At 42.6% G+C, this 21,686-nt stretch overlaps 2 protein-coding genes and 1 long non-coding RNA gene across 3 annotated transcripts; 2 read left to right on the top strand and 1 right to left on the bottom strand.

Annotated features, from left to right (window-relative positions):
* The first annotated feature begins 429 nt into the window (after positions 1-429).
* znhit3 (zinc finger, HIT-type containing 3) lies at positions 430-3,827 on the top strand. The gene is made up of 5 exons (XM_088615929.1): positions 430-887; positions 1,352-1,383; positions 1,876-1,959; positions 2,069-2,149; positions 2,615-3,827. The coding sequence occupies exons 1-5, from the start codon at positions 820-822 to the stop codon at positions 2,806-2,808; spliced, it is 459 nt and encodes a 152-aa protein (XP_088472055.1). The 5' UTR covers positions 430-819; the 3' UTR covers positions 2,809-3,827.
* myo19 (myosin XIX) lies at positions 3,278-21,651 on the bottom strand. Its single transcript, XM_088615915.1, has 24 exons — positions 21,323-21,651; positions 18,216-18,345; positions 17,229-17,377; positions 16,685-16,798; positions 16,166-16,298; positions 15,595-15,664; positions 14,972-15,074; positions 14,746-14,842; positions 14,543-14,619; positions 14,057-14,147; positions 13,678-13,849; positions 13,059-13,132; positions 12,483-12,604; positions 12,215-12,328; positions 11,539-11,715; positions 10,876-11,016; positions 10,433-10,540; positions 9,778-9,848; positions 9,047-9,123; positions 7,440-7,600; positions 6,674-6,803; positions 6,016-6,101; positions 5,289-5,609; positions 3,278-4,833 (listed from the first exon to the last, which is right to left on the bottom strand). Exons 1-24 carry the CDS (start codon positions 21,455-21,457, stop codon positions 4,720-4,722), a joined length of 2,967 nt encoding a protein of 988 aa, XP_088472041.1. The 5' UTR covers positions 21,458-21,651; the 3' UTR covers positions 3,278-4,719.
* On the top strand, positions 7,537-8,580 carry LOC148643587 (uncharacterized). Its single transcript, XR_015929027.1, has 2 exons — positions 7,537-7,677; positions 8,419-8,580. It is a non-coding gene; the product is annotated as an uncharacterized LOC148643587 (long non-coding RNA).
* Positions 21,652-21,686: the final 35 nt, after the last annotated feature.

The following is a 21,686-nucleotide window of genomic DNA, read 5'->3' as shown; positions in this document are numbered from 1 at the left end:
AACTTCTTCTGCAGAGCTGAGAGTATCAGATAGTGTATCTTTCATATACTGCCTGAGTCCATATCTTTCATTGTGTGTAATTTCATTGTTTCATTTTCTTTGTAACCCACTTATGTATGTATTGATTCTTGAAAAAGTGCTGAACTTTGTAATTACACCTGTAATTATAGACTTACATACAATTATACACTGTGCCCTGTAATTGACATGAACTGCCTTGATACTAACATGTTACACCTGAAATTAATAAAACGGAAACAAGAAAAAACAAACTACACTGAAAAATCTTATTGAGGTTTTTGTGATTTACACATGGAGTTTTAGAAAATATTTCCAGACAGAACAGTTACATTTTCATTTCAAGACATTTTGACCCTCAAAATGACACAAAACATTATCTGTAAGACACCGAAAGCATCATCCGACAAGCAAATGTTCAGTGCACATAAATGATTACCACCTCAGATAGCTTCTCTTTTCTACAACTGCAACAACAAACATATACAGTAGAAACTGCGCTTCAAAAGGACGTGTAGTAAAAGGGTGCAACGCATTCACGACACAATCCTAAACTCAAAACGCACCCCTCGAACAAATTTTAAAATTTACAAAGGGAGGAGCTGCAAAAGGTTGAACTCACGTACTGCATCGCTCTTGAGAGAAGTGTGTTGAGTTCAATAACAGTAAACCATTAAGTACCTCCTTCTCTTGCGTGCTGAGTGGGCCGGATCTCTTAACAGCGTTTTCTTAGTGGGAACGTGTTTGCCTCTGTCCATGTGTGTTACTGCTGGTATTCATCTTTAGGGAAAAAAAATATCCATGGAGGTCTGTAGAGTCTGCAGTGAAGTGCCTCCTAAATACCGGTGCCCGGCTTGCAAAATCCGATAGTGAGTATTGAGACAATATCTGCATGTAATTGTGTCTTTGGCGTGTTAATTGAACAACCAGCCACGGCAGGCCTCCGAAGGCCTCGGCCTGGAGTGATTCCATTAGCCCGACTGAGGGAGCCTGTTCTCCCCATTGACTTTAGGAAAACCAACGGGTTTAGCCGCTAGTTCAGACACGGTGACGAAATTCCAACGCGTGGTACATTTTCTATCACCATTTTCTTAGTGCAACGTTTAATTAACGTATAAAATTGGAAGTTATAGTTTCTGATTTGTTATTTTTATGTTACTTGACTTAAAATACATCGTTAATTTTTCGCTGCCGAAACGTTGATAATGGTAAAAGCTATATATATACTGTTACATTTTACACTGATTGCAGGTAAATTCTAACTTGTAAAACTAAAATGTTTACATTTTACATCCTAGCTTTAAGTCTATGTTAATAAATGTCTATTTTTCAGCTGCTCACTCGGCTGCTACAAAAAACATAAAGGTAATGATTTCTTCGTTTGCAATACGATCAGTTTTAGCTTGTATTGTTTATTGTGCTATTGAAATATGAAGTGTTAAAAAGTCTAGGATTACTGTCTGATGCTATATGCAGTACTGATTATTTCAAACTAGTCCATCTTTAGTTGTTTAAGCAGGAACTGCATGAACTGATGGGTTATATGAACTATGATTTCTTTGTATTTAATCAGAAACAATGTCCGTGTTATATGTAATAGACATACATTTTGCTCTTTCATGGAAAAAGTTTAACCTTACCTTGATACAGATTTCGTGTAAGTACATTTGGTTCTGTTGCTGGAGTTAGCAGTTTTTAAACAACTGGACAACCCAAGACAGTATTGTAGCAGGGTGTATTTAGACGTCCTGAATAATTATATTATTTTGGAACTGGGGGTAACCTGGATTAGTAGATGCCTGTGCTGTAACGGTCTTTGTTGTTGCAGAACTGAGGAATGAAATCTTTTTCACACAGATGGTTGTGTACCTGTGAAAGTGACGGGGACAGATCCAGGTGTATCGCTTTCACACTGTGGCCTTAATGGAACACCGGATGGGGGTAGGTACATATTTTCCAATGCGATTGTGTCTTGAAATACTTTACAGACCCCCCCCAGATTTCAGTATCATGTTGGAAGTGTTTGATAACTATCTGTGCTGGTTTGCAGAGGGATGCTGGTCTGTTGAAGACCTTTTGGATGAGGATGACGAGTCAGACAGAGTTTCCTTCCAGAAACTGAAACTGTTGGGTAAGGAGAGAATGCAGTATCGATGTCCGTAAAGGTGATTCAAGCCTCGATGGCAGCTTGTAATGGCAAAGTTATGGGGATAATGAAGGAACTTGAAATGCTTGATGTGTCAGATCAGATTGTGTCAAACTTTCTATTTTATATTAATTGGTTTAGCTGATGCTCTTATCCATGGTGACCTATAGTTGCATACAATAATGGAATAAACAAAATTGATTGTAAATAGAACAAATTAAACATTTATATTTATATGAGGCTGAATGGAATAAATGTACTCCTGTGTTCTTGTACCTGTAATAGTGAAGAAGTGCAGAATATAATACAACTGACTCTGTAAACCCCTCATATAAAACCCCCCACTTTCCTTTGCAATTTGTTCCCCCTCCACATTGAGGATGTTCTAATATACTTGTTTTGTCCCCTTCTAACAAGTGACTCTTTTTTTTGTACTTTTGCTCACAAAAGGTGAATCTCAAGATCTCAGATCCCTGCTGCGTAACCCTCACCTCCAGCAGCTGCTGTTAACTGTAGACCAAGCTGAGAGCAAAGAAGGCACAATGAAAAGGGTAATGCAGGAGCCTCTGTTTGTGGAATTTGCAGATCGGTGCCTGAAAATTGTAGAGCCGACGGAAAAGGAGAACATCAGCCCTGTGGAATAGCTCACAAAAAAGGAAGCTTGTTCTGGAGTATGTGCAGCTGATAAAAAAACCTGCAAGGACTGAGTCCCTGTTCATTCTTACCTCTCAGGACATGATGAAGACTGTTGTGTTTTACACAGATCAATGTACTGTAAAGCATTTGTGGCAAGTGCCTGGGTTTTGTATATGAAAAGATTTGATTTTTGCTGGAAATCAGTGACCTTAATTAGAAATGGGAGGTATGTTTTACATGATGTTCATAGGTTTGAAGTATGTAATTATTTAGTATTATTATTTTAGGGCCTTTTTATTCCAGTTGTGCTGTTTATTTAGTAATCCTAGCCACCATTAAGTCTGTTGAAAAAAGGATTGGTTCCTAACATGAAAATAAAGTTCAGACTTCTTAACAATGAACAAGTAGCATATGGAAGTCTTTAAGATAGCCAAATATAACTCTCTATGTAAATAACATTACATATTGAAAACAAAGTTTTGGAAAAAAAACATTTATTGCCATTTCCAATGTCCCTTGAAAATCAAGACATTTATCAAAGTAATTACAGACTTGTAGTTTATATAAGCTTTGTATATTAAAGTATCAACAGCAAAGATTAAACGTTTACATTGACAAAACTGAATTTCGTGCTTGGTGCAGGAATGCTGTAATTTGTATAACCACTTACAGTACAATTGCCATGTTACTCTTCTAATGTTTCATTTGCACATAAGAACATGATTAACGATGGAGAATAATACTACTAATTCAAAATTCTATTTGACAATAACATGTAGCATGCCCATAGTGTTGTCAATTAGTGTAGAATGACAAAAGACAGTGTGGTAACAAAATTATTAAGTCTATAAATCCCTTTCCCTGAGGCTGAAGAAACACTGGTCTGTATTTTCGAAGCTTCAGCACACTGCTAAACCCAAAGGGCTTGGAAAGTATGGAGTGAATCAATCATGCCAAATATGTGTCTAGTGTTATCTTCCCATTTTGTATTGAAATAAACTTTTAAATACTAAAATAATGCTAAAAATGGCACACTGGTGTTTAAATTGTGATAAAGTGTTTTTATGCAAACTGAGCTGACTCCAGATTTTGAAGCACCTAATGGTTAAGTACACATGGCATACCAGGACTCCCAGCCTACAGTATTGACCTGAGTTACTTTTGCATGTGCACTATTCAACACTGTACTCTTAGATGACTTAATCACCCATTAACATGATGGAAATATGGAACTAAATGTGTAAAAAAACAGAGCCAGAGTGAGTTCAATAATCCTACATTGGAATATTCGCATTTTATTCCAAGGTTTGATTAGCTGTTGGAGCTTTTGCTAAAAGGCAGTTCAGTATCTCGAATAAGGATAATAGGGTTCAGGTAATTGAATCAAATGGAAATGATGTAGTGTAGATAACTGAAGACAAAACAAGTGTACTGCTCTGAAATTCAAACAGTGTATGTGTTATGTTAACTACTGTCCCATCCATAAGTCATAATCGTGGACAACAGCACCTGAAAGTATTATCTGTAATTAGATAATTTTGTTTGAAAAGCATTATACACATACAGTATTGCCATATAAACTGTGATGTAGAACTTCCCCTCTCCCATATTATTCAATTTCATGAATATTAAATTGAACAAACTAAAGAGGCAACTTAAATGGCATAAAATATCAATACAAATCTTCCAGTACAATTATAAAGGCCCCCCCCAACAGGTGAAGGCACTTAGTGTCTCAACGGTTTAACTTGGCCTGAGATCAGAAGAATAAATACTGATTTTTAAATAGTGTTATACATTTCAAAGGCAGCAAAGGTAAAGGCTCTCCCTTCTAGATAAAGATGCCTCAAAACTCAAAGTGCAGTAATTGAAGATCGGTTAAAGGCCACTTGTGGTTTTTGGCTAAAAGAAGAAATGAGTTAAGTTTTCTCCAGTAAAATCTGGTTAAATCCACTGATTCCATCAGCCTTCTGTTCTGGACAAATGTCGGCGTACAGCAGAGGAGATCGCTGGAGGTGAAATTTGACTGATTGCTGTAGGTAAAAAGGAAAAGGGTTACGTGCTGTAAAACACATACAAGATACTGCCATCGGGCGTTTATACCGTAGATATTGCCACTGCGATTTACAAAGGTCCATTAGCTTCAGTAGACATAACCTCAAAATTATTAGGCCTGTTGCTCATTTTGGAAACTTTGAAAGAGAAACCTCACTGCAAGGGCAGTGTTGTAGGTACAGTATTAACTGCACAGTCCTTTAATACTGTAAAAGAGTAGTATTAGTATTAGTAGTATGGAACTCTGTAGGCAAAATTGTACATTTTACCTCCGATGATAAAAAAAATGATTTCCATCGCATGCACTCAAAAACTTTTTTTTGATTGAAAAATAATGTACTGACTCAGAAAAAAAACCTCCTTTGTTACTCAGGGAAGAGGTCATTCACAGACCTACCGACTAATTCTTCATCTCCAGGAAACAGTGGCTTACCCGTGGATGGGCTCTGATGGATGCTACCCCCTGGTCGAACTGGTTGGTCTCCACTTTGTAGTCTATCCTCCTGAAGGACAGCTGTAGACAGGCCATCAGAGACACCAGCTTCTGGAACCCGCTGGAGGTCACAGCTACGCTGGTGGCAGCGAACGAGGCCAGGGCCAGTCCAATGGGCCAGTTCTGGACCACCACCGGCTGTCCCTGGGGAAACTGGGCAGGTCTGGTGACCGGGATGGGGGAGCCTGGCAAGGATATGGTCACCTCCTCAATGTCCACTGCGTCGTCCAACTCTGCGTCCGCCAGTGCCTCCATCACAGCCTGCAGGACAACAAGCTTCACATGACTCCAAGGACGGGCACGGAGACTCGAGAGCTAGCAAAACTCATGGCGGGTAACGCCTTCTAACTCATTACGTGTGCATTTAGCAAACAGTACCATTATATATGATGCATCGATTTCAAATTAAAAAGCAGACATCAGCAGCTTAGCATGATGTACTGATGTGTAATTCTAACAAGTTTCAACTTATTTCTCATGAGCAACACCCTAGTAAGTCTTATGTTAACTAACAACATTGTCAAAACAAAGAATACAATATTTAGTATTTTAACTCACTTTATCCCAGGCAAGAAACAGTTATCCATAAATGTTAAAGATCGGCCATTTGTGCTGTGATATATTTAATCAACCACAGAAGCTGATTAAACACCAAGTGTTTTCTTACTCTCCAAGTTCTCCAAGCTCTTTGGATCACTGTTGCTGCAGTCTGCCATTTCAAGATCTCTCTCCTTGTTAACCAGGATCGGACACCTGACGAAAGAAATATCTTGTTACTGCTCTTCCCTGCACAACAATAACAGAAGCAAATGAGAAAGTACGATTTTAAACTGGTGATCACAAGGTTAAAGAATTAAATTAGAGTATGGCCTTTAATCATAAACTCTCCTCTCAACTTGCTGCGGATTGCAGTGTTACACTGAGGTTGGAATTGGGTTTTTAGAAATGTATGCGTCCTAGGTCTGCATTTAAAGAAATATTTTATTTTTTATTTAACTTGCCGGGATATTCTCCAGCTCCCCTGTGATACTGTATTGCATAAAGCTGTTAGAAAACAGATGGAGAAGTGCCATCCTGCCTGGAGAAGCATTTGAACTATGAACCCTGAACCTTGTTACCTCTCTATTATTAGTCTTGTGCTTTTTCTTAACAGTAAAAGCAACCAGCTCCCTAATTGTCTTATATAGTTTTGTAGATGTTTCTGACCAACGACACTCATGACACTTTGTTAAGGGTCAGAACAGGCCGATTACAGTGGTACAAACCCATGCAAGGCCCAGTTTAACATGGCTTCCTGCGAGTAGGTGATGGGAGTCAGGGGTTACCTGCTTGGATCAGTGTTGCCGCCCGCCTCTGTCTTTCCTGTTTTCTGTGGCAGTACCGCCGCCAGCAGCGCTGGATGGAGTAAGCTCTGCAGGCAAGAGCTCGGCCTCGCTCGATCTCCAGGCGCTCCAGCTGAGGTTCGAGAAGAGGCAAAGGAAAATCCGGCGCTCAGACCAACCTCAGACCAGTCAGTGCAAGACAGCTGGTGGAAATGACCTTTTACATTACCCTCCATCTCCCAAAAAAGTGTCACATGCCCAGATATATCAATTAGTGTGTGTATCAGGAAGGCCAGATATATTACATAGTGTGTGAGCTGACTCTATTCTTGTTTCACAAACATTAGTATAGGAATTCATTTAGCAAACTGGTACTATCCAAACTTTTTTATAATGGCATTTAGTCAAGATGCAAAAAGTGCATACAACAGTTGCATAAAAGAACAGTAAAACCAAAGAAAACAGTAAGCACAGCTTTATGTAAGTGCAGGGATTTTGCACAGTGCTAAGCATTTTCAGTGCTGCTACACAAACAGGAAGTAGTAACATAAGAGCGTAGTAGTAAGGGTCATTCACAGGACTCTGTGGTTAGATACAGAATAGGTATATACAAGTCTCATCAACAAACATTACTGACAACAAAACTGTCTGACATCTGTGTTATTCTGCCAAGATGACTTTGGTACTCCCTTATCTGGAGAGCCTAACCTTGTAGTTCTGAGGACTGATCAGAAACGAACTTCTCATCACCTGAATGAAATGCACTTACCATGGCATGAGTGAGGAATACTTTGGTCTTCCCACAGTGCACCTGTGTAGAGCGCAGCCTGCCCTCTGAGGGGTCGAAGGGATCAAGAGGCTGCCCAGGCGTGACGAACCGGAGGACGTGACGGACTGCAGAGCCCAGCGTGTCCCTCTCATCTTCTGACCCTGGGCAGCAGAAACGGATTATCGACCTCCCTTTCTTGATCACTCCAGACAGCCATTAACTACTACAAAACCAGCAGGTATTTCAAGATGCCTTGTGGTAATATGTAAAGATGCAATTCATTGTGGTCACACTGACCACTATCTTGTTTCTGCAAAATATTACAGAAGGTTCTTCAAACTTCCCATTATGATGATGTTTGTATTTGGCTGATGTTTTCACCCCATTCAAGTTGCAAAAGTTATGACTACCAGTTTCTGACACTCAGTACTCTAGCATCTGGGTAAAGTACCTAATCAAGATTACAGAGGCACTGTCTCCAACTGGGATCCGAGCCCAGGAGCCCTGAGCACTGAGCACTACTCCACAGTGCTGTGGCTGTCTCCACACACTGTACCTTTGATGTCTGTTCTGGATTCTGTGGCCCATGGTGCTGAACGCATGACTGAGTATACAAGGAGCAGTCATATCAACGCAAACCTCAGTCTCTTTCAGGATGGGACTAAGCTACCTGGATTAGATTGGACTGCAAAAGCTTAGCAAAAAACTAATTCAAGCAAGTTCCCTTAATTACACTGATTAACTGGTTCACATTCAGAACAGTTTAAATGGTTAAAGAAGGGACCATAATAGAAAAATGAAATGACAACTATTCATGCAGTGTTTTTTTCACTCAAGATCATAATGACTAGGAAAGCAATGAATTCATAACCATGCTATTACCTTCCAATATCTGATTAAATTAGCTTCCTTAAAGCTGTGTAGTGCATGTGTATTTTATTTCTCATCTCCCACTTAGCAAAGCACTTTTCCACTACAGCTGCAGACAGGGCGGGAGGAAGAGCAGATTAGGAGAAGGATGAAACTGCAGTGAGGGGACGAGAGGAAGGAGAGAGGGAAAACAGCAGAAGAGTCAGTAAGGAGGTAAGGAGAGGTCTTTATAGGGCGAGACTTTACCAACTGAGCTTTTCTAAATGCAAAATCAAGGATAACATCAATGAATATAGGATGAATACTCCAGCACTAATGATTTATGGCTTAAGTTGAAATAGTTACATATATATTTCTCTTCAACACTCCAGTTTAGCCATTAAATCCATTTCATTTTTTAAAAATGTTTCATTGGATGTTCCATGCATGGGTGTCTGTGAGTCCATAAAGAATTTTGGAATTGTATACTGGAACATTTCTTACAGAGGCTTTGTAGTAGATTACTCCTGGGCAACAGTTTAATAATTTAATCCATCCATTATGAGACAAACAAGCAATAGATATACCCAAATTCCACTGATCCATACCAGATCCTGTGTTTGACACACGATCTGAAAGTATTCAGTATTGTTTGAAATAATAATATGAGCTGCGCTTGAAAATCTCCATATCATTTCACGTTTAAACTCCATAAACCCAAGACCGAAACTAAAGATATTCCTGAAAAGGAGACATACCACTTCCATTTGAAACAGAACTGATTTTAGAGCGGGTGATCAGTCCATAACGCTTTACGAAGCTTGGGTAAGGAATCCTGCAAATGGAAAGACAACACTTCAGTACTCCAGTTGGGATCAGTATCAGTACTTCATAACAGAGGGCTTGTCAGTGCTGGTTGAGTTTGTTTTTCAAAAAAACAAACACAATCTCTGGCACAAGATCCAATAGAACAACAAAACGTAGAGATTTAGATGAAAGTGCTGTAAAGTCAGAGCTGTCTGATCTTGGCTCTGGAGGGCCGGTGTCTACAGACTAATTCGTAACACAGCTCTAAATCAGCTAGTAACTGGCTTAATTGGACATTCAGGTACTGGAGTTTTTAATAGACCCAGAAAACCTGCAGAGACAAACTCTGCAGGACCAGGACTGAACATCACTGTGTTGTAACAGCACCACCTATTGGATTTCAAATCAACAACATTTGCAGCAGGATGGAAAAGGAATGTCTTCTTTCTCTTTCACTGGGGCTCCTGTATCAGTATAAAAGAGGCAGGTGTATGACAAACAAAATCAATAAAGCATTGTAAACACAAAGATTTAAGTCTGGAGTTCTAAGACATTTTAGTAGCTCTTGATGAGGCTTTGTTGTGATGCAATCATCTCCATGCCTACCCAAGAGTACTTCGAATAAAGGAATAGGGTTCATCAGTTATTCAAGTCAAAGTAAAACAGAATTCCGACTACATGCCTGACTGGAAACCCTGCAGCACTGATATTGATGGTCTCCACAATACCGCAGGCCTCCAGCTGGGTAATGACCTGGAATAAGACAATACAGTCTTTAATGTGCTGCTGGGGACTCACAGCATATTTGCTCTGATGTCATCTCTACCATTAATACACAATACCCTCTGCAACGCAGCATTAAATGCCTTCAAGTAAATTTCACTGACTGAGTAAAGTCACTGACAGCACCCATAGTTGTGATCTGTACTCTGTCAGATAGACCTCTATGACCCTGATGTTGTCTGTTGGGGCACGTGACATACAGTTTAGTTTATTGAACTGAGAGCATGAATATATGCACTTTGTAAGACAAGTGTCAAGTGTTTAAAATGCAATATTGTATTCTTGCACTTTACAGTACATGTATTGTATTTTTGCAATATACACAAATTACCCAGGACAGCGCTTACATCTATGAAAAACAGACCCCTGATTTTCCCTCTGGACAGACTATGCACAAATTAACCATCTCATTCATTTACTGCAGAGTGGAGAGTCTGGTCAGTTTCCAAAATAGAATAGAAACACTGAAATCCTCTCTCGTGAATGAAAACTCTCGCCAGGGGAACTGTGTCTTGCACACTGCTGCTCAGGTATGTCTAAACGCCCAGACGTACCTCCTCCTTCTTGAAGGTGAGTGGCCTGCAGTCGGTGTTGGGCTTGATACAGCGGGTGTAGTGAGGAGTGGTGCTGTGTAAGACACGCATCAGGCTCTCCAGCGAGCCCTGCAGACACACAGCACATTCATCCATGTCTGTACAGAAAATTAATTTACCCAAATATTTATTCAAGTTTCCCCCTCCTTAAAACATGAGACTAACTGATGCAGAGCTCTGCGAAACGTGCTTTCGACTAACTCAAACATAGACAGAGAAAACCCCCAAAACAAACCCAAATGTATCCGTAAAACAAGGAATAATGTTAGTTCTATATAATATGACTTGTAGACTGTTTTTCTTAAGAGTCATGGAATTTTCTTCTGTTGTAAAATGCTGATATAAAACATCTTCACAAGAAGCAACAGTGGTGAACATCCTGAAACGGCGAAGCACTCGTGCACCTTGAACTTGGAGACGACAGTGATGACTTTGCTGTGCCCCTTGCTGTCACTCTGCTCCTGATTATGCTCAGAGAACAGACTGTGGAGGAGCGCGTCCTGGGACCTCCGGAGCACAAGGACAAGCTCAGGGGGCACGAGGTCCTGCAACAGACACGCCAAGACTCAGTGATGCGCGTGCAAGCCAACACTACACTGATCTGCTCGGCCCCCATCTTCATTACAGCTGACTCCACTCTTCTTCTGAACCAATCAGAGCAAACCCGGCTCGATTCGGAAAGCATTGCAGAGAGGTGCCAGAGTGACTCTGGAGAGGCCAGGGTAAAGACCCAGGGCGGCCAGCTCTCTTCCTCACAGGGCCCAGGGATCCATCACTGACAGGGGGTGTTTACAGTGGCCAGCTGAGCTTTTCACGCCCGTCTTCGGGGGAATTATGGTTGAGCGATGCAACAAAGACATGACCAAACCAATTGTAAATGGTCAAGACAAGAAAATTGGCAAACTGGGTTGTTTAAAAGCTAAAAAAATAACACTGCAAACCACACTGAAACTATGCTAGTCTGTCACACAAGTTTGTTTTACCCAGTAACTGAACTGCATCACTGGAAATGTCTGGTGTTAAAAAAAGAATACAGAGTCCTGTCCTTCTGAGCATGCAGTACTTGCCTTGTTTTTCTCCACCATGCCCTCGATCTGGTAGCTGACCTGCCCTGCGTAGTGGGACACGGTGAAGTGGGGCGTGTCGCTGAGCTTGTCCCAGCTCACACAGGCCTTGCCGGACAGAGCCTTCTCCAGCCGGGTCTCGAACTGCTTGGCATCAGAGGGCCGGTTGAGGCGACACTCCTGCGATTCATCCAGAAAGACAAGTCCACTAAACCACTGCCTACAGCAGGCTAAAAGTCAATGACCTGCGAGAATATAAAATGCACTGACTGACATTTAGGGATCACACTGCATTTCATTCGGGTCGTTTCACATCAACTCTTAAGGACCTAATTAATCACTGTCAAAATAATTGCTTTGGATACCCAAAATTTTGAATTCCGAGTAAAATTCAAAGGTTCTTTTGGATCAAAATCGGGAGTGGCCTACCGATCTACTGCTCATTTTTCATCATCTAATTGTAAACCAAAATCAAAAACAGCCAGCTCCTACAAATCTTTTTTTCATTTTTGTTTTATTATTTGAGTTGCCTGAAGGCTGTGGTCTTCCGCATTGTTTTATTAAAGGATTTGGCATAGTTTACTCCTGATGTCGCTCGGTTTGCTCGGACAGGTCCCTGCTCGTCACCCTTCGAGCCGACCCCAGACTAACGGGAGACGGGAATCGGCCGGCGTCTTGCCTCGTTCAGCAGGGAGAAGACACTGGGGGGGGGGCCCTCGATGAGGTCCAGGCCGCTCTGGTTGTCCTGATAGCTGATGAAGGACCACTCCAGCCCCTCGGCCGCGTACTCCTCCTGCATCGCACACACGGAGGGGAGGAAAAGGAGACGGCACTGAAACGCTCATTAATGCTTCAACACAGGTGTGCATGCATTCAAATCTAGGATTAAACTTAATAAATGAATCAGAAACCAATGGATTCTTTCCCATAGGAGAGCACTGGAGTACCTGCTGGGCTTTCAGATAATGGGCCACAAAGTGCTGCTGCAGCTTCTCGTTGGCATAGTTGATGCACAGCTGCTCCAGGTTATTTTGGTGGAAACACTCAAAGCCATAGACGTCCAGCAGACCTGCCACCACCACAGAGAGGACAGTCACAGTCACGGATAAGTGATCCATGTACTTTTGCACATACCGTTCAAAGAAGCACTGAAGGCAATTACAGAGCACTCTACCACACAAGACAAAGCCATCAGTAACAGCCTGATCCATGCATGAATGCAGGCTCTGATTAGCTTTGCCTGTTGTTATTGCTACATCTTGCAAGGGTCTTAATCACACTGATGCTTTTCGATAGCACGGCCATTTGTTTAGCTTTTGTTATCTCCACACGTTGAGGTTCATTTTACATTCTGTCACTGCTTGTTAGAGGTTCCGTCTCACGTGTATTATTATATGATACTGCCCCCAAATCTAATCATTAAAATGAGTCACCTTTTTGGAAAATAATTATTTCTAAAGCTGCTGTAAATGTCCATAAAATCACTGTTTAAGAATCATTTTGATAAAAACCCAAGTCTGTACCTATGAAATTACACCAGCTGGATGAATCTGCACAAATGCTTTGGTTTATGAATGCGACTATCCAGTCAAAAATGCTGTAGAGACAAAAAGAGAGAAAAAAAACTTTTAAATTACGGTTTATCATCCCGATGAAGCCAAGTGTCCTGCAATCTGACCAAACATATAATTTGTTCACGTTACTCCTTCCAGCTAGTAATAAACATATTGTTGATGTTCTCTTGACCTATCATCAGGGCACTATTATGATTGTTCCTGAACGTCTTTTTCCATGACTTAACTCCAGTCCAAGCTTCAATTCTGTAACAGTGCTTTCCTATAAATAACTATGCGTATGATACAGTTTAAGATCAGAAGACAGAGGAACTGTTTCAACAGCGTTTGTTTCTGACCTCAATGAAAACTGCTCCTCTGTTATTCACACACAATGCAATCAAGAGGAACAGCAGAGCGTTTTAATACGAGCAGGATGAGATGTTGTGAAGCTGCTTAGTGGAACAAAGTGTATAAAAGCATGCAGGTTTTGGGATTTTGCTCTTCACTTCCCCTTGGAGAGATCAGTCTCCCACCCTGTTCTCCAGTAGAGTGGGGCTTGATAGCGGGGGCTCCTGGTGACACTCACTGGGCATAGATGACTTTGGCCAAGCAATCTCTTCTCATGCTGCACTCCGTCTGCGAGCAGGGCTTCATCACGGTGTGCTGCTGTCTCCCAGCTCGGATGGTTCTTACTCTCAGACAGCTCAGCAGCTCCTCTGCTGGCACCCTCAGCAGGCAGGCAGCGTTCTGAAGGAAATCTAGAGAGAGAAGGAGATGGAAAAGAAGAGGTAAAGGTGAGAACTGCAGCTGGGGAGCAAACTGAAAAACAATGCTCACTAAGAAATCCATGGCTAGCCAGACTGTGCAGGACATTAGAAAGGACACACCTTGACAAACACTGTGAATCTTGACTTCATCTGTGCAATGTGGGCTACACTAACACAAGGGGTAGCAAAAAAGCAAACCTTTGGATTGTTCTTGAAGTTCGCATGGCTGAGACTCATCGGGCGGACAACTGAACTGCACATTCCCCAGCTGCAGCAGGGCAGCTAAAACCTGGTGCAAAGGAATTAAAATCAAAGTTTATGAAACCGATCATTTTGGGGTTGAGACTGAAACAAGGCACGATCTATAAAAGAAGATTTCACCCAGGCCAAATGACTTTCTCCCTTCTTATAAAAATAATTGAATATTTCAAGATGAGCAGTACTTTCCACATGGAAATGGCTGCCTTAATCTATCAGCGGGGCATTTACATGATTTTTCCTCAGCTTGTAATACTCAGCAAATACTCTGATCAGAATGATGCAATGGGGAAAAAACCCTCAGAACTTGTTCTCCATAATATACACAAAGAAAGGTGATTAAAAGCATGCTTAAACTTCAAACTGGATATTTAACATTAATATTAATTTTCTCTGCATTACAGGCCCATAATGCCCGTTAATTACCTGGAATATCTGTCCCTGAACCTCTTTGTGAACGCCCAAGTGCAACATGGCAGCTCTGGTTTCCTCAAAGCAGTCTTCTGCAATGAAAGAACAAGGTGATTGTAGCCATTAAGACAAGCAGGGTGGCCTAAGCCTTCCCAAAGATGGGGTGAAGTTTGCTTGTTGCCTTAAGGGGAAAGCCTAAGCACAAGTGAACCGATTACCTTCGAGGGTTCTGTCGGCGTTTGGCAGCCAGAGGAACTGCCCAGCAGCAGGCATCTTCCATTCCTGCCTCTCCTCCTGTGTGGCCCCCTTCATCATCTACAGACAGCGAGGACGGGGCGAAATCAATAACACTAAAACAGCCTGATCCTCGTGCAAGAGCCTCAAGGCCGGACTCCTCACTACACTTCCAAGCACACATGACAGGGAACAAGCATGTACAGTCACCTGGTAAAATATGTGGAAATTGCGCTCGCCCGGAGCTTGGCAGGCCACTCTGGTCTTTTCCAGCAGGTATGTCTGTACAGATGCCCCCACTAACTGCTGCGTCCTGGAGGTCAAATATCGGGAGAAAACATGGACCACCGCAATGGGGGCTTCAGTACATTAAAAAATGAAATTCTTCTGCAATTCTTTCTCCTGTGAAAGGAGACCACTATTCAGCATATATTAATCGCTCAGTACTCCAGTTATAAATAAAGCTGAAGACAGTATGATTAAATACTCACTGTCTGTTTAAAATTGAATAGCAAATCACTGCTTCCCATTATATCTTTAAGTTACCCACATTTGCCCTGGGTTTATCCTGTCCTTTATGTTGCAAAACTCAAGTTTGCAGTGAGGCATGTGCAGTGATTGTTATTCATAGTTTGTGTGTGATCTGATGAGCATACAGTATATGAACATCTATGCAGTCACAGCTATGGATTGGTGTATATTTCCATTCTCTTACAAGGCACGCATGCCTTTGATGTGAGGTTTGGCCACTTTACAAGATATAACAGCCACGTGAAGAACACAGAAAATCTGCACGAGGTCGAGGAGCTGACATTGCAGACAGTCCGACCAACCTGTTGAGCTGGAGCTGAATGTATTTCCCAAACCGACTGCTGTTGTGGTTCCTCAAGGTGCACGCGTTCCCTGCAGAGAAGGAAGGCCTCACATCAGCCTACTGCGAGCTACACTGCCTGACACAACAGTGGTCACCACAGAGAAATATTACACACACAACCCTGAAGAAAGTGTTAAAAATGCTTGAAAGGTACAAGAATCTGATGTTTCTGGGGCATTATTATTCCCAAATACATTCAAGTTTTTTATACACGCATCCATTTCTTTTTGTATTATACTAGTAGGAAAATTAACATTAAAATTTTTGTTCACAGAACATTTGTTCACATTGTGTTCCATGTAACAGCTTGGGAAACTCCACTCTGTGGCAGAAACCAGCTCCTTAATTGATTTAATTAATAGTTATCAGGATCAAAACACAATTAAGGCACTGGTCGCTTTCAATTGCTTTTAATTTGTTTTTTAATTGAAGTGCCACAATTGAAGGCCGACTGAAGGGGCAGCAAGCTGGCCAGGATGACAAACCCCCCAAACGCGCAGTGGGAGTAATCCCGCAAAACACAGACTCACCAAAGGCCTCCATTATGGGGTTGGAGTCCAGCACTCTCCTCTCTATTCTTTCCACCGTGTCCTGAGCTTTCTGGGAAGACCGGGAAGCAGCGACAGTGGCGTAGTACTTCATGAGGCAGCGAGAGGTCCAGGTCTGCAAATAAAACGCAAGGTCTTGAAGTGCACCGCAGCTCTTGAACTGGCCCCCTGCAGGAATGATATCGCTCCTGAGCTGTCCCTGACAGCATGAAGATAAGATCACTTTTGGCCCTATACAATTTCTTGCATTAGGAATGTGTCTTTTCGCATACCCCAGCTTGCTCTCCATGAGACACACAGACGGGGAGAGAAGCTGGGGGTCAGAGCGCAGGGTCAGCCATTTATACGCCACCCCTGGAGCAGCTGGGGTGAAGGGCCTTGCTCAGCGGCCCAATGGAGTAGGATTCCTCTGCCAGCAACAGGATTTGAACCGGCACCCTCCCAGCCACAGGTGCAGATCCTGAGCCACAGAGCCACCGCTCTGCCCATCACAAGCCTTACCTTCCCCGCGCCGCTCTCTCCACTGACTACGAGGGACTGGTTCACAGGCTCCACCTGCCCTTGCACGTTCCTGTACGCCTGCTCAGCAACGATGAAGATGTGAGGTTTGAACTCCTGGGACAGTGAAGAGCCCACACCAGAAACTGTCAACCTTTTCTTGGTGGAAATACATGTTTGAAGCTATCCATAAATGCACAAGCAAAGCATTGTGTGCTATTAGTTATTTTTTTTAATCTTTCCATCTAAATTATAAATTAAAGCTACTTCAAGAACAGTGGTTCTGGTGTACTTATGTGTCTGCAGGTTCCTGTTCCAACTGGGCTCTTAATCTCCAGTGTTAATTGGGCCGGTAACTGATGTCTTGCTAGTTTAGACTTTTTTTCTGCACTCTGCCCTAGGCTTTAGCACATGAAAAGCAGTCTCTACTTGCTAATGAAGAATTTGCTCCCTTATTTCAGACTAAACAGCTCTTAGTAGGTGATCAATTACTATTATTTCTATGCCCTTTAATACAGGTTAGGAACACAAACTGTGAGCTTCGCACCTGTGGCCGAGCTGCTGAGTGATATTCCTTCATCACATCCGGGGAGTAGAGCTGAGGGATGGGCTGGAAGGGGTTCAGTGCCACCAGGGTACAGCCTGCATGTGTGTAGAACACCCTAGCGCAATACCTGGCCTGCAGGCATTTCAAAACTACAGGAAAAAAGACCAGGAATTAGACCTGCTGTCAGGTAATTATAATAATAATCCTTACACTCATATAGTGCTCCATTCAAAGCCCTTTACCCTTAATGGTAGAGGTAACGGGGATCCCCTCCTCCACCACCAGTGTGTCCCCCACCTGGATGATGTGACGGCAGCCATAGTGCGCCAGTATTCTCCCCACACACCAGCTCTCAGTGGGGAGGAGAGCAGAGTGATGAAGCCAGTTCAGAGATGGGGGTTATAAGGAGGCCATTATGTGGTAAAGGCCAGAGGGAACTTTGGCCAGGACTCCAGGGTTACACCCCTGCCTTTTTTAGAAATACCCTGGGATTTTTAATGAGCAGAGAGTCAGAACCTCAGTTTTACATCTCATCTGAAGGATGGCGCCTTACAGTATAGCATCCCCATCACTATACTGGGGCACTGGGACCCACACAGCGCCCCTACTGGCCCCACTAACCCCTCTTCCAGCAGCAATCTTAGCTTTCCCAGGAGGTCTCCCATCCAGGTACTGGCCAGGCTCACACTGCTGAGCTTCAGGGGGTTGTCAGTTGTGAGTTGCAGGGTGATTTAGCTGCGACACTACATTATGGAATAACATATCATCCTGGTGATGCAAAGAGTTTTAACACATTAAAATAAAAGGTTGCTAAATTCACTGTGTTTTGCATGTATAAATCCAGATAACAATAACAGGAGTGTAATTGAATTAAGCATCACTACAAAGTCAAAACCAATCTGGATAGTCTCACTGCCCCTAATTTTCAGATTCTTCATCAATTCAATGATACCATCAATGTGTTCACGTGCCCACAAAGGAGGATACCTGTAGTGGTGGTCACAGGATTGACTTTGGTTAGGTCATCGTAGGTGTGCAGCTGACTTTCGTCGATCAGGAAGTTTCGGAGATCACCCTCCAGCGAGTCATCGAGAGAGGGATGAGGGGATGGAATCGTCTTTATGGAGCAGAAATACAGGGATCAAAAGGAAAAAAACAAACAGTTACCAGCCTTGGTTCTAGAGGGTCAGTGACTGTCCTAAACTATAAGTATTCAAGGAATCTGTGTTTCTGCACAATGCTACTCTGTCAAGGTTAAAAAGAGCTTTGTAATACAGTAAAAAAAACCACACGTTGCACCTAAACATTTTAAGCCAATGACTTGGAAAACAAACCAATACAATGACAATCCGATGCAAAACCTTCCGAATTCCTAGCCTGAACTATTGTTTATCGCGCTGGTATCATGAGTATCATGAGGTGGGGCAGAGTACGTTACTCCACTGGTCCCATCCACACATCTGAACGAAGGAGTGTCAGCCTTTGCAGCAGGGAGTCTCCAAGCAATAGACTGGGTGCGTATTACACACTCAAGGCTAGACTTGTTTTCCTTCATCACAACAACTCTTACACACTTCCTCAAAGGTATATACTAGTAGAAATGTTATGTTCATGAGACTTGAACAATGGGGATATACTGATACTACTGATATACTGATGTACACATGCTGTCCACATATTCCATCTGATCGAGAGGAAGGCTGCAGCTGGCTTTTATTACAACCAAATAAAGGCTTTGCTCCGAAATGCTGAATTCAAGAATCGATTCAGCTCACAAAACTCTGGAGAAAAGGCAATGATGTGGACAAGCACTTGGGAGTGCAAATCCCCTTCCAAAACACCCCGCAGAATAAAAAGCAGAGCAAGTGCAGAAAAAGGAATGAGTTCAGTTTTAAATCAAGCAATTGGGCATGTATACAGACACTGGAAAATCCCTGGTGTGTATCATTAGATCTAAATGGAGAAAATAACTATGTACAGCATCTCAGTGTTGCTCGGTGACTGTAAAGTGGAAAAAACAGGCTGGATCTCCCTGTGTCCCAACTGCATTCCCCTCCAGGGTGCGGCACTGCGGAGAAGCAGGGAGAATTAAAACAACAGCGAGTTCGTTCTTGTCTTCCACAGCGACATGTGCGCCGCTGTTCTCAATCGGCTCCACACCAGGCAGCTTCCCTCACCGGCCCCCAGGCTGAACTCCCTCTGCACCTCTGCGGCCACAATAGAGCTACGCCAAGATATCTCTCCAATAAAAAAAAAGGAAAAAGAAAAACTCCCCCTCCCCCCACCACCACTTTGGTTAGCTGGGACAGACACAAGCTCTCATTCAATCCCCACAAGTACACACCAGATTTCCATCTCTCGGAAATCTGATTTTGTCAAGACTTGGCACGATAACATAACAATACATGTGCTGCATTCGGACTCAATGAAAGAATATGCTTGTCTCTGTGACAAACTGGGAGTCGATTAAAGAAAGAAACTGATTAGAAAGGCAAAGGCTCAAGGTGCCTGTAAACCTGCGGATTAGCTCCTAGCCTAAAAAACACACACGCACTTAGCAGGTACACTGACTCCACATAGGTAGCCTAACTGTATTAATCGACTTCAAGAAGATTTGAATTGCCACTCTTTCCAAATCCAAATAAAAACATTTGTCATTAAAAAAATTACTTTGAATTTTTTTTTCCCTCACCTCTAGCTCAGCCTACATCCTAGAATTTCATCCCCTAGTCCTGCAAGCCACTGTGTCCTGGAAACCCAGTTACCTGTGGGCTATTAGGTAATTGGATTACAGAGTTCACAGCATGTGAAAAGGACACAAATAAACTATGCCGGCACTTTTCAACACTGCCTCCCCTGCCGGTCAGCCATTCACCTGCAGTACGTCAGAAAAAAGTCAAGACAAAACAGGCGGTATCATACAGAGCCTGTGGTTCAATTGTGCCTTTATTTCAAAAATCAAGTTGTTAAAATTTACATTGGAAAAAAAGCTAATCTGAAAGTACAGACACTGCATTATCGAAATCACAACCGAAATCCGCGTCATTTATTTAACAGGATAAATAGCAAAAGTAGGTGAACACTAATGAATGGGAAGACTATCAGTTTTGACCCTCTGTTTCTAAACACAGGATATGGGAGTATTTTAGAACTTTGATTTGTCTAAGAATTGGGTGTTTGTTTTTTTTTTAGTTTTTAGTAGATGTTTAGACCAGATACTTCATTAAGATACTATTCGGATGACTAATATATGGTTCCTCACATCATCAGCCACAACGCTTTGAGACTCTTGGAAAAACGCTGAGAAATCTAGTCATTAAAAGCTTGTGCAAAAAGAACTTCAGCCACGCAGTAGAAACGAAATGTGTTCGTGTGCCGCAGATTAATTTAGTCGCGACTTCTTGGGAAAAAAATAACTGTTAAAGCACTTTCAAACACAACCCGAATATTTAGTGATGTTATGAGAATAGCACTTCTGCACCGAGCGACAATGGTCTGGATGTGATCGGGATGATCTGCATGCGATCACGATTTCGCAACCGAAAAGAGGAATATTAGATTCTGCATCAATTATTCTGAAGTCATTTCTCCGCGCACCTTAAACACCAGATAAATAACGACAGCGGTGCTTCGGGCACAAATTACCGTTTTTTTTTTTGCTACACGACCAGCGGCAGGACCGATCTCTGTCCACCCCCAGTTTAACGCAGCATAACTTTAAGTGGAAAAAAAAAATAGATCTCCCGGAATTTTCCATATTATATGCAGTGTTCAGCCAGGAGTTGTTCCAAACTTTTTTTTTAAATGTCACATCAGCTCAACGTCCCCCCAGTTCAATCTTAAATACGTATTCCCCTCATCCCCGAGAAGATATACTTGAAAAACGTTTTTCCCCCTTTATTATTAAAGCATTTAATAACGTTTCTCTCAAAATGACCACGCGTTATGTTCAGCGATGGTCCGAACCATCGGTATAAGAAACCCTCTAGGGAAAACTACATAAAGAAAAGCTTGAATCCCTCTTTCTTTTGGAGAATCCTAAATGACTCGTGTCCCCAGAACTAAAACCGGGTTGATCAGAATGCGATCTGTACCTTTTTCTGGGATCCTGGGCGCCGGGCTGGTCGGTATTCCCACCCTCGGCTCCCGGCTCCAGCCCCGACCTCCTCCGGTCCGTCGGGAAAAGCTCTCCTGCTGCTTCCCCGCTGCTTTGGCTTGGCGCTCGCCATCGCTTTAATCGCCACACGCTCGTTTTCTCACGACCCCCTTCTTCTTTCGCCCAAACTACTACCTCTCTCTCCCGTCCAAGGCATCACCTTACTCCTTCCATGTCGCGGAACCGCTGTGAAGGGCAAAACCGCCCCCGCCGCTCCGACCGCACTCAAACTCAGCCCGGTGGACAATCCAGGTGTAAAACGTCACTGGAGCGCCGCCCTCGCCGTGACGCAGCTCACCAGC

The sequence above is a fragment of the Lepisosteus platostomus genome, chromosome 22 (assembly GCF_059453375.1).
Source record: "Lepisosteus platostomus isolate fLepPlt1 chromosome 22, fLepPlt1.hap1, whole genome shotgun sequence".
Taxonomy (NCBI): domain Eukaryota; kingdom Metazoa; phylum Chordata; class Actinopteri; order Semionotiformes; family Lepisosteidae; genus Lepisosteus; species Lepisosteus platostomus.
Note: the sequence above shows the minus strand (reverse complement) of the source record. Positions and strands in the feature narration are given on the sequence as shown.